At 43.0% G+C, this 13,334-nt stretch overlaps 1 protein-coding gene across 2 annotated transcripts in view; it reads left to right on the top strand.

Moving 5' to 3' along the window:
- The first annotated feature begins 8,267 nt into the window (after positions 1-8,267).
- Positions 8,268-13,334, top strand: part of FAM219B (family with sequence similarity 219 member B) — a 12,973-nt gene continuing 7,906 nt past the window's right edge. For both annotated transcript variants that reach the window (XR_006354688.1, XM_043981609.1), the window contains exons 1-3: positions 8,268-8,444; positions 8,999-9,098; positions 9,792-9,879. Coding sequence is in view for 1 of the 2 variants with exons in the window: in XM_043981609.1 (XP_043837544.1) it covers positions 8,346-8,444; positions 8,999-9,098; positions 9,792-9,879 (287 nt within the window). In the remaining variant the exon portion in view is untranslated. The remainder of the gene's footprint in view (positions 8,445-8,998; positions 9,099-9,791; positions 9,880-13,334) is intronic.

The following is a 13,334-nucleotide window of genomic DNA, read 5'->3' as shown; positions in this document are numbered from 1 at the left end:
CATACACCTAGGGTGGATGAGCTCACAATCTAACAACCAATCCTGTCTCACCCAGGGTGCGTGTTCAGCTCGTGATCAATGTATGGAGACAGGCATACGTGTTCCAGGAACAAGGGGGAAAAGGGGAGGGGGAACAAGGTCAAACCAAAGGAAGAGGAAACAGGGGAGTGACAGTCAGATGTTTCAGATCTCACAGTTCCCACTGACTCCCCTCTCCAGGCCCCTGTCTCTAAAGATATTCAACCTGAATAACAGGAAGAGTCACTCAGGTGCTTCAGCATTGTTAAGGATGACAGGGTTAAAATTTATCTTCGGTTATGTTGGGAAGTCAAAGAAATAGAATAAAGAATAAAAGAATAACACATTGTTGGGACCCTAGGGTCAAGGGGATTCTGCTCTGAGAAAAAGAGACAATGTCACTTAACATCTGGTCTCCTTCTTGAGTCCCGAGTATTGAATTGGTGGACTAACTCCCTGACCCACTGACTGGGGTTCTGACACATGATGGATTGCAGACAAAACTAATATGTAGCTGACAAGTGGGGAGACTGAGCAGAAGTAAAAATACTGTTAATTGGCAATAAAACTTAAAGGAGACAGTGAGAATTTGACAAGCAATAAACTTCTAAACTAACTATACTGGGGCAGGGCTGGGTACCTTCCAGACCCCATCCTCAGAGTTTAATCTGACTCAAATCCATAATCACATCATACAAGATGGTGAGGCCTCCTGTAGTCACAAAGAAAACCTCCAAATTGGAGCTATAGTAGGCCAGTGTCGTTAGAAAAACCTTGGTGGAGTGATTGGTTAGGAGGAAGGAGATTGGGTTAATGAGTGGTGCCCAAAGATTGACCACCTGCATTGAGGACTTGTTCGGACATTGATGTCTCATTAAAAAAGTGACAGCATGGAGCTACTTGATTATACACATTTTGTCCCAGCATTGAAGATGTCTCCCTATGCAGAGTGGAAACATTAGGTATTTTAGCATCCTCCACAAACCATTCCTATCCCAGGGTTATGCTAGCATGTAAATAAATTATAAAAGACATTCTAAACTTAACATGATTTTAAAAGCTGATTTGGAAAGATCATTGGACTGGCAATCAAGAGATAGGCTGCAACTAGTTCTATTACCTTGGGTGAAATATACCTTCTTTGCTCTTCAGTTTCCTTGTCTGTACTAGGTTTTTGACCAAGTGGTCTATAAGGTCCCTTCTCAGATTTTAGGATGCTCTGCTTTCCTATGGTCCAGAGGAATAATTCTTTAAATTGATAGAATTTGACTTCACAACTCTAGGGACAAAATGTAAAAGTTAGCAGTTTAATGGAAGAAAAAGAAGCTCCTATTACCCCCACCCTGCTGAGACGGTCTGACCTCATTCAGTTCCCTGGCATCAAGGGCTGTTGACTACTACTGATGCCTAGGAGAGGGAGAATGGCAGATAATGCATTTTACCCCAGGCATGATCTTGACCCACCCAGTGTAATTTGCCCTTTTTCAGGGGAATTAGCTTAAATGTTTACCATGCACCACTCATTCTACTAAGTTTGGGGGACTCAAAGAAAGGCAAAAACATGGTCCCTGCCCTTCAGAAGCTCACCTTCTAAAGGAGGAGATGTAAATAATCAGCTACATTGGAGATAACTGAGAAACTGATGGAAGGTGACTTTAGAGGGGAAGTCCCTTGTAACATTTTCATTGAGTCTTGACTAAGTTTTCCCCTCCAGTGGCAAAAAGATGGCGCAGCATGCCAGAAGGATAGCTGTTTGTGGTTATTGCCAAACTATTTTGTACGAACACTAACACCCAGGGTGTGCAGTTCACTAAGGTGCTGAGGATATAGTAGTCCCTGCCCTTAATGAATTTGTAATGTAGTAAAGGTATGAGATAAGTACCCATAAATTATATTTCTATATAGGAAAAATTCAGAGTGTACCTATATATTGGGGGAACAGAAGGCTTTGGATGAGAGGAGAGGTGGGCGGCGGTGCTTGAGCTGGAGCAAAGAGTGAAAGGGGATAGGATAGAGTGATGGAAGTGAAGGGGTTTTGTGCTGTAACAGAAGATATGCCCAAATGATAAGACCATCTTTCAAAGTATTGAGTGGGTAAATCTGGTACTATCTCCCAAGTATCATGATATAGCATAGTGCAGTAGGAATAATATTAGAGGATTTGGTATTATCAGCCCTTGGTCTCCAAAACTTATTAACCATGTGACAATCAATAACCAGCAGGTGTTGGGGATACAAAGAGAGGAGAACAGTCTCTGCCCTCAAGGGGCTCACATGCTAAGGAGAGAGAAAGTGCAAACAACTTTGTACATACAAGCTATATACAGTAATTTGGGAGGTCATCTCCAAGGGAACGGGGGAAGGGCAATCAGGAAAGGCATCTTGCAGAACCTAGGATTTGTTCTGAGTCTAGAAGCCAGGACGTGACACTATACAGTGTGCCCTAACAGTCTTAGTGCCATTTTAAACTTTAATAACTTTAAACAGCACTAAGACTTTGGGAACACCCTGGATGATGTGTTACTATCTTGGCTTTATTAAGTCACCTTGTCAGTCTATGTTATAGTACCCATGCTGGTTCTTTCAGAAAGTTAGAATACAATCAGTGCTCACTTCTTTAATCCCTTCAGCTTTGGAAGGAAGTACTGCCAAGGAAAGTTTTGTTATTTAAATTCTGTGTGAGCTTGATGACCCTGATGACTTCTACAGAATGAAAGTGTTGAGGCAGTGTGGTGCAATAGAAAATGGAGTGGTTCTGAAGTCAGAGGGCCCAGGTTCAAATTCTGCCTTGGGTACTTCCATACCTGTGTGGTTTTCACCAAGTCATTTAACCTCCTGGGTTTGTTTCTTCAGTAAGATGAGGAGTTTGAGCTAGATGGCTTCTGTGGTACCTCCCAGATCTATGAGCCTGTGAACCTACTGGTTTCTAAACCTATCATCCATCAGTTTTGTTCTTGCATGTAGCAGGTGTGCAGTTGTGTTGCTTAAGTTGGAAATACTGAGCTGGATTTGCAATCAAAATATTGTGACAAAAATAGAGTATTATTAGAAAAAAAAAGAAAATATAGTGACACATGGTACTGTGTTTACAGCAGAAGAGGGAGAAAAATCATAACTTGAAAAAACAATATTAGAGGAAAATAGAAACCTAACTCATAAATGTAAAAGTGTGACTGGATTAAACAATCCAGTAAAATTGGGGGGGGGTGCTGTGGGGAAGTGACAGATTGAATAAGAAAAACACCTACAATTTATTGCTTATAAGGAACACATTTGAAAAACAAATACATGAAATGAAACTGAGGGGAAGGAAAAAGTTTACTATGCAAGTGAATCTAAGAACAAAGTGAAAACATTAAAAAATAAAAAGGGATAAACAAGGATACTATTTTATGCTAAAAGGAACCATATATGACAAACCAATACTAGTAGTAAACCAAAATGCTCCAAAAACCTTAGCATCCAAATTCATAAAGGAAACATCTGAGCCACAAAAAGACATAGTAACACAATAGCAACAGGAGACTTCAATATCCCTTTCTTGTTTTTAGATAAGTCTAACAGAAAGATAAAAGGGAAAATATGGAACTGAACAAATTGCTGGAAAAACTAGAGTTAACAAACCGGGGGCAGCTAGGTGGCACAGTGGATAAAGCACCAGCCCTAGATTCAGGAGGACCTGAGTTCAAATCCAGCCTCAGCCACTTGACACTTACTAGCTGTGTGACCCTGGGCAAGTCACTTAACCCTCATTGCCCCACCAAAAAACAAAAAAAAACAAAACAAATTGAGCCTCAGACACTTGACACTTACTAGCTGTGTGACCCTGGGCAAGTCACTTGACCCTCATTGCCCCACCAAAAAAAAAAAAAAAGACTTTTAAGAGGGACAGCAAAACAATATAGATATTTCTCAGCACCACATGGAACTTTTATAAAAATCACCCATATCCTAGGGCATAGAGATGTTACAATGTTTTAAAAAAAGCAGACTTGGTTAATAAATCCTTTACAGACCACAAAGCAATAAAAATAGTCATTATTTCAGGGACCACAAACAAAAGATATAGACCTAAATGCAAACTTAACAATAAAATCCTAAATAATGAGAGAGTCAAGGAACAAATCATAGAAACTATAACTATGTAAAAGGAAATGCTAATGATGAAATAACATACAAAACAATACAAAATAGAAACAAAAAAGAAAATAATGACCTGAATATGCATTTTTAAAAATATGAACGCAGCAAACCAAAAATAAGCACAAAAGAGTAGATATTAAAAACTGGAGCAGAAATGGATAAATTAGAAACAAAAAAACCCACAGAAATTATAAATAAGACCAAAAGCTGGTAGTTTGAAAAGACCAATAAAAGTAATAAAAAACCTTAGCTAATCTGATTGAAAAATAAAAGAGAAGAAAATCAAATCCACAAAATAAATGAGGAAAGTGAAATCACAGCAAATCCAGGAGAAATAAAAAAAATCAGAACATATTATGTACAGTCATATGCTAACAAACCTAAGAACACAAAAGATATTGATACCCAAACTTTCTGACATCCAATTAGTGCTCTTAACCTAATCTCAGAAAAAGAAATACTATAAATCTAGCTGTAAAGGAACTACTAAACAGAGTGAGGAAGGGGGGGTGGGGAGAGATTTCTAATCTCTATGGATTCACAGGAGAATTTTATCAATTTTTTTGTGTGTGGGGGGGCAATGGGGGTTAAGTGACTTGCTCAGGGTCACACAGCTAATAAGTGTCAAGTGTTTGAGGCCAGATTTGAACTCGGGTCCTCCTGAATCCAGGGCCCGTGCTTTATCCACTGTACCACCTAGCTGCCCCTATCAAACTTTTAAAGGACAGTTAGTAACCCGTACTTCACAAATTAATCTCAAAAATTGAGAAAGCACCTTCTTAGAATCCATTTAATGAGACAAATATAGTCCTGATACCTAAACCAGGGAAAGATAAAACACAAGAAAAACTATGGGCCAATACCATCAGCGAATAAATATTAAATAAATCCTGACGAACCACAGTAATTTATCCAAGAAATCATTCATTACGACCAAGTAGGATTTATACCAGAGATACAAAAATGGTTCAACACTAGGAAAACATAATAATCATATCAAAACCCAAAACATCCAAAACCATATGATCATCTCAAGAGATGAAGAAAGTCTTCGACAAAGTACAACACTCTTTTAGACTAAAAATACCATGAAGTATAGGCATAAAAAGACCTTTAGTATCATAAAAAGCATCCATCTAGAACCAAAAGCAATGTAAACAGACTAGAAATTTTTACAATAAGTACTGAAGTGAATGCCTACCCTCCCCACTATTATTTGATGTAGTTCTGGAACTATTAGCAACAGCAGTAAGATGACAAAGAAATTAAAAGCATAAAGATAGGTAAAGAGGAGGTAAAACTATCCTTATTTGCTGATGATATATTGGTTTACTTGAAAAATCCTAGGGATCCATCAAAGATGCTAATTGAGATGATAGCTTTAGCAAAATTTCGAGCTACAACATAAATCCTCAAAAATAATCATTTCTACAAAATAATAACAAAACAAGATGCAATAAAAGGAAAATCCCACTCCAAAGTACTACAAAATTAATAAAATATCTGGGGATCAACCTACCAAAGCACACAAAAGACATAGATTCAGTTACAAAAGAAATCGAGCAACTTAAGTAGCTGTTAGAATATTTAGTGCTCATGATTAGGTCTTGCCAATATAATAAAAATGATAATACTACCAAATTTAATTTACACTTTTAATGATATACCAATCAAATTACCAAGAAGATACCTTATAGAATTTCATAAAATAATAACAAAATTCATTTGGAAAAACAAAAGATCTAGAATATTAAGGAAAATGAATAAGTAAGGACTAAGAGGAAACAGTACTTCCAGACCTCAAACTATATTATAAAGCAGTGGTCACCAAAGGCATCTGGTATTGGTTAAAAAATAAGAGAGATCAATGGAAAAGACTCGAAAAGGGAGAAGCAGAGACAATAGAACTCAATAACCTAGTGGTTGATAAGTGTAAAACAAATTGCCAAGGAAAACGCTCCTTATTTGATCAAAACTGCTGGGAAAACTGGAAATCATTCTGGCAGAAATTAGGCTTAGACCAACATCTGACACCATTTTCCACAATAAATTCTAAATGGATGCTTAACCTTACTATTAACAAACATACTATTAAATTAAATTAGAAGAGAAGAGAAACAGATTATGGACATCTACAACTACGGGGGAGAAATGTATTCTTTTTTCTTTTTAGTTTCCCAAGTTTTATTGAGAGACTGATGACCACCGGGAAAGCACCAGGGAGGTGTTTTGATTTGGGAGACTGAAGTAGCTTATCTCCTCATTATCTTAATCTTATCCTGAAGGTGGTACGTGGGAGGTCTTATCCTCCTGGAATGTATTCTTAAGAAAACGAGAGAGGAAGGCAATCACAAAAGATAAAAAAGGTAAACTGAAAAGCTTCCACACAAACAAAAGTAATGTACCTGGGGCAACTAGGTGGCTAAGTGGATAAAGTACCCACCCAGGATTCAGGAGAACCTGAGTTCAAACATGACTTCAGACACTTGACACTTACTAGCTGTGTGACCCTGGACAAGTCACTTAACCCTCACTGTCCTGAAAAAAAAAAAGAGTAATGCACCTAAGATAAAAGGAAATGGCTGATTGGGAAAATAATATTTGTATCAAATTTCTCTGATAAGGGTTTGCTATTCAGGATATATAAACAATTAATAAACATATATAATATTAATAGTCATTCCCCAATAAATAAGTCGGGCAGCTAGGTGGCACTAGAATAGAGTGCCAGGCCTAGAGTCAGAATGACTCCTCTTCCTGAGTTCAAATCTGGCCTCTGGCACTTACTAGCTCTATGACCTTGGGGAAATCACTTAACCCTGTTTGCCTCGGTTTCCTTATCTGCAAAGTCAACTGAAAAATGAAATGGCAAGTAAGCAGAGCCAAGAAATCAACATACCCAATAGGCAACAATGTAAATAAAAGGAACTCCTCACCAAAAAGTCGAAACAGCGCTCAAACGACTAGATAGAATACATCTCCAACTCGACCCTTCGTGGAGGTAGGAGGTCCACACATGTCACATATGAGTTGTGAAATTTTTTCCCTCTAAAAAAGTAGTTTGTTATATAGGATGGCTCTCTGGGAGGGGGAAGGGAGGAAATACTTGGGATACCTATGATGATGTAAGAAATAAGATATCCAAAAACCGCTTATTTTAAAAAATTTATTTAAACCACATATTTTTTTTAATTGGGGGGGGGGGCGGGCAATGGGGGTTAAGTGACCTGCCCAGGGTCACACAGCCAGTACGTGTCAAGTGGCTGAGGCTGGATTTGAACTCAGGTCCTCCTGAATCCAGGGTTGGTGCTTTATCCACTGTGCCACCTAGCTGCCCCTAAACCACATATTTTTAAGAAAAAAAATTATAGTGGCTTCTTGTCTCATTTTTTTTTGTCTTGACTACACTAATACTCTAGTATATAATGCATAATTCCATCACGCCATCCATCCCCCACACCCACCCCTCCACACACTGTGGGGACTTCTAGTACCGGCCCTGAACGTAGTAGGTCCTTTACAAGTGTTGAACAAGGTCGAGCATCACCTCTGGTACGTTTGTCACAAGTCACTCCCCTTTCTCGGGCTTCGAGTTGGACCAGATAATCTGCCGGCTCTAACCTTCCATGGCTATAAACTCTTAAGTCTTATCACCATTTGACAGATGTGGAAACTGAGGGACAGGGAGGTCAATTTAAAGTCATTTCTGACAGAGCCGGACTAGCCCAGGGCCTTATCTAAGGAGACCGACGCTGACTTCTTGGTCGATTTATATCCTTCAATAGGATTTTCATCTCCGAGAGAGAAAATTGGTCCTCCAACCATAGAGAGAAGGCTGGTGATCATAAGGGCCTGCTTTCAGCCATCTTGCTAAAGGACAGCCCCGGGGCAGCGAGGTGGCACAGTGGATAGAGCACTGGCCCTGGAGTCAGGAGTACCTGAGTTCAAATCCGGCCTCAGACACTTAATACGTACTAGCTGTGTGACCCTGGGCAAGTCACTTAGCCCCAATTGCCTCACTAAAAAAAAAAAAAAAAGTAAAGGACAGCCCCGGCCAGCGGGGGGCGGGGCGCCTTGACATCGGCGCAGGCGCGGTCACGTGGGAGGGGGCGGCCCCGCTGCGGCTGCGGCGGCCTCGTTGGTCGCTCGACGAGCGGCTGTCCCGTGGGGAGCCCGTCCAAGCCATGGCGACCCACGGGCCGCGCGAGACCCGCGACGCGCCAACGGCCGGGACCCCCGCCCCACCCTCACGACCCCGGCCAGGCCGGGCCCCCGGCGGCGTGGTGAGGAAGCTCGGGCCCGGCCCGACCGCGCCCGGGGCTGCGGGGAGGGAGAGGGGCTGAGGGGGAAACCGAGGCCCGAGACACCGCGGGACCCGGCGGGGGCTGCGGCCGGTGAGGGAGGCAGCAGGGCAGGTGCTGTCCCGGGCCGGGTCCAGGCCCGCGTAACGCGATCTTTGAGCCCCGCCCTCTAGTGTGCCCCCCCCCCCCCCGGGCCTTGCCCTGCCCAGGCCACCCACCCCTCATCTGCCCACCCGCCTCCCTCCCATTATATTCCTCCCCATCATCGCCCCTCCCCCCTTTTCCATACGCCTACTCCCTCCTCTCCGCTCCGCCTTCTCAGCCCCCCCACTGCACCTTCCTCTCCCTCCTCCCCGCCTTCCACTCCTCCTCTCCCCGCCCTCACCCCTTGAGTCTCCACCTGCCCTCCAGGTGCCCCAAGCGCTCCCGGGGGTGTCGTCGCTTTAGGGACACCCCAGATGAGCCTGTCGTGGGAAGCTCCCCGCAGCAGGAGGCCGCTTTCGGCCGGTCAACAACAAACTGCGCTCGCCCCGCAGGTGGCCGGTGCCTACAAGAGGGTGGACTGGGCGCCGGAGGCAGTGGAGAAGAGAGGACCGTACATCATGACGAGGATGCCTTCCATCCAGGCCAAGCTGCGTGAGTGCTCTAGGCTTCATTCTCATTGGCTCCCATGTAAGCATCAATGTGGGCTCCTAGATTTAGGGCCGTGAGGGACCTGGGGGGTCTCCTAGGGCAGCCCCCTCATTTGACAGATGACGCCGGGTGGCGCTGGTAGTCAGAGGCACAGCTGAGACAGGAACCAGAGGTCCGGGTCTCCATGGACTTTGCCAGGAAGAGAGAAGCTAGTGCAGCCTCAGCATCCCTCATCGCAGGCAGTCCAGCCCCGTTGCCAAATGAGTGTAAGGCCAAATTGGGGGTTTTTACCTTTTTGACCTCTGTGTAAACAAGGGCAACTTTGAAAAGGAAAAGAAAGGAAGCCACAAGAGACCGAAATGAATAGCAAGAGTCCTCTGGAAGGGAAGAAAGATGGGGGCATTCTCACCAAGTCTTGAATGAGCCTGGCTGTTGGTTGGGGAGAAGATGGCAAAGTAGTAAGGGCGGGTACTTGGCCCCTCAGAGTGACATCTCCTCACTGCTGTGATATCAGTACTTTCTCCTTCCCCAGTACTTGAATTGCACTATCTTGGTTCTGTTTTATTCAATTCCGAGATTGCCTTAGTGTTTCAAAATTAGATAACATTCAGTTTACCTTGGAGTCACTCCCTTGGCTTTAGGAGTAGGAACCTCATGAAAAGTGAGCCTATTGACTTAGGCTCCTTAATTTTCCAGAGAAACACCGGGATCTGGCAAAGGCTGTCCTTCGGAGGAAAGGCGTGATGGGAGCCTCTTCACACCATCCCAACTCTTCAGGGAAAAGGTTCCTTCCGACTTCCTGTTTGTTCTACTTTTTCTGGGCCAGGGTATTTTCACGGATGGCCATTAGGACTCCCTAGGCAGTAGAGCCTCGGGGTACTGGGATGGGAGTTGAGGATACTTAGGTGCAAGTAATGGCCACCTTTCTGCATTGGGGGATTGATATAATATAGGTTACCAAAAAATAAAAAAGCTTTAGAGTCAAGAAGTTATAGAAATCCAGGGTGATATTGTAAGAGAGAAGCCAGCAAGGGGAGAAGGAATTGTATTCTGGGGCCTCCCCTTCTTCTTAGTTACTGGGGAGGTGTTGTTGGGGAGGAATCTAGGAAGAGCAGAAAGCATTTCCAGTAAGAGGCACTTAATAAGTGTTTGCTGTTTTGTGAATCCTTGAAAAGAGGCCCTGAGTTATGTGCTAGTGCAGATTGGAAGGTAAAGAGCAATATATGCTGTTAAAGAATCTAAATAAGATGTGCACAATAAAAGACTGTATTGTTGTGGTGAGGGTTAAATGAGCTGCTTCACTAAATCAGTGTCAGTAATACTTACAAAATAAGTGTAATTAGGACTTCAGAGAAGTATGAACAAGGTGTCATAATTCATAGCAGGGACAGACCTTGAACCTGGGACATGAGTGGGCAGTTAGAGTGGTTGCACTCTCAGCTTCTTTTTAGATCTAAAATATGATTCCATGTCTTCTTCCTGGGAGGATAAGGGAAGACTCCATAGAAAAGATGGTTGTAAACTGACAGGAAGAGGAAGAGGAAGAGGAAGAAAGTGTTCTGAACATAGGAAATAGTGTCTGCAGGGGCCCATAGTGAGGCATAGAGAATGTTCCAAAGACTTGACTAGTCCTGGGCTGAAGTGTAGATGGAGTATATGAGGGGAGTAGAATATCTCATCCCTTGGCATCCAGGCTACCAGGGGAGAGTGGAACCAGGATTCAGGGGAGAGGTAAGGGTTTTTTTCCCCCAATTTTAAAAGATTTTTATTTAAAGTTTTGAGTTCCTCATTCTCTCTCTCTCTCTCTCTCTCTCTCTCTCTCTCTCTCTCTCTCTCTCTCTCTCTCTCTTCCCTCCTCTGCCCTCCCCCCTCCTTCTTTCTCTCCCTCTCTCTCTCCCTCTTCCCTACCCCTCCCAGATGGTAAGCAGTCAGATACAGGTTATATATGTGCAATTATGTAAATCATTTCCATATTGGTCCTTTTGTATAAGAACTCTCAAATAAAAGAAAAAAAAGAAAAGATAAAATAGCTTGCTTCAGTCTCTGTTCAATCAATATCAGTTCTTTATCTGGAGGTGGATAGTATGCATCATCATTAGTCCTTTGGGATTGTCTTGGATCATTGTATTGCTGAGAATAGTTAAGTTACTTACAGTTCTTCATGGAACAATATTGCTGTCACTGTGCATAGTGTTCTTCTGGTTCTGCTCACTTCGCTATACACCAGTTCATACAAGTCTTTCCAGGCTTTTCGGAAATTATCTTGCTTGTCATTTCTTATGGCACAATAATATTCCATTAGGAGTGTAGTGATCAGAGTTCTGCATTAGTAAAGTTGATGTACACTGTTGATCTGGTCAGGTTGGGGGATGATGGAGGGGAGAATGGCATGGGGAGAGGCTGCTTGAAAGGCTGTTTTAGGAGCTCTCCCTGGTAAAAGAAATGAGGACAGCCATCGAAGAAATCCCGCTAAAATAGCGTGGATGACAGTGACAGGATGCAGGAAGCAGGGAAAGAGAATGGTCAGAGTGGAGACTGGCACTATCACCAACCAAACCGGGGGAACAGCAAGAAGAGAGCGAGTGGCTTGTTGGGAATAGAACGGATGCATCGAGCTTTACACCTAGTAGCTCCCTGACATTCCCAGATCCTTGGAGCGAAGCACACATCACCCAGGCCAACCCCGTCAGTGTGTACGTGAGCAGACTGTGGCCTAGAGAGAAGATCAATGACTTGCCTAGTGCCGCACAGGTTGTATTTAAAGCATGGACTCAATCTCAAGGTTTCTGACAGCAAAGAATGAGCTTGAGGTGTCATTGCAGATGTGGAGCCTAGGAGAGAGGTCAGCACTAAATTATAGATTTGGAATTGGGAGGCAGAGTGACAGAGAACACTTGAAACTAGGAGAGATTATTCGGGAGAGAGCCTAGAAGGAGAGGACCAAAGGGATAGCCTTGGGGAATAGAAGATGAACAGAAATGGAAGAGGTACCTCAGAGGAGGAATTCAAGAGGCCAGAGGAGACCCAGGAGAGGATTGTCCACAGTGTCAGATTCTGAAAGAGGGGCCAAAAGGATGAAGATTGAGAACAGGCCATTGGATTTGGCTCTTGGGAGGTCATTGTCGATTTTCAAGAGAGTTGATTTAGTGGAGTGGTGGTGATAGAAGGAGGTTGGTTTGCAAAAGGTTGAGGAGGAGTCATGAGTAGTGGAGAAATGGAGTCAGTGAGGGTTGACGTCCCTTCATTTTACAAAGAAGGAAACCAAGACTTAGAAAAGTGAATCAGCTTGCCCAGAGTAATCCAGTGAGACTCATGGCCGGGACTCTAGTCTTCATTGCTCTTTATGTTGTCACATACTATGTCACTGCTCTGTTCACTGGCTAAATAAATGGTTAATCTTTGACGTTTTAGCCATTAGAGCTGTCCCAACGTCGGGTGGACTGCACCAGGGGTTAGTAAGTTTCGTGTCACTAGAGGTCTTTAAGCAGAGGTTGGACGGCCACTTTGTTGGCATTCACACCAGATGAGGTCCCTTTGACTTGAAGGTTCTCTGAATCGGGGAGCTTATGCTTTGAAAATGAGGGTACGCAAAGGGCAATAAAGCTGTACATGCCCTTTGACCCAGCAGTACCACTGTTAGGGCTTTTGCCCAAAGAAATCATGGAAGAGGGAAAGGGACCCACATGTACAAAAATATTGATAGCTACTCTTTACGTGGTAGCAAGGAATTGGAAGTTGAGGGGGTGCCCATCAATTGGGGAATGGCTGGACAAGTTGTGGTATATAAATACAATGGAATACTATTGTGCTGTAAGAAATGATGAGCAGGAAGAGTTCAGAGAAACCTGGAGGGTCTTACGTGAGCTGATGATGAGTGAGATGAGCAGAACCAGAAGAACATTGTACACAGTATCATCAACATTGAGTGTTGATCTACTGTGATGGACTATATTCTTCTCACCAATGCAATGGTACAGAAGAGTTCCAGGGAACTCATGATAGAAGAGGATCTCCAAATCCAAGGAAAAAAAAAAAAAGAACTGTGGAGTATAGATGCTGATTGAACCATACTATTTCTTTTGTTTTGGGTGCTGTTGGTTTTTTTTTCTATTTTGAGGTTTTGCATCACTGCCCTGAGTTTTTCTCTTATAACAGGATTAATGCAGAAATAGGATTAATGTTATTATGGATATATATATATATATGTGTGTGTGTGTGTATAGATATAGAGATATAACC

The sequence above is a fragment of the Dromiciops gliroides genome, chromosome 2 (assembly GCF_019393635.1).
Source record: "Dromiciops gliroides isolate mDroGli1 chromosome 2, mDroGli1.pri, whole genome shotgun sequence".
Taxonomy (NCBI): domain Eukaryota; kingdom Metazoa; phylum Chordata; class Mammalia; order Microbiotheria; family Microbiotheriidae; genus Dromiciops; species Dromiciops gliroides.
This window is presented reverse-complemented; position numbering and strand designations above follow the sequence as displayed.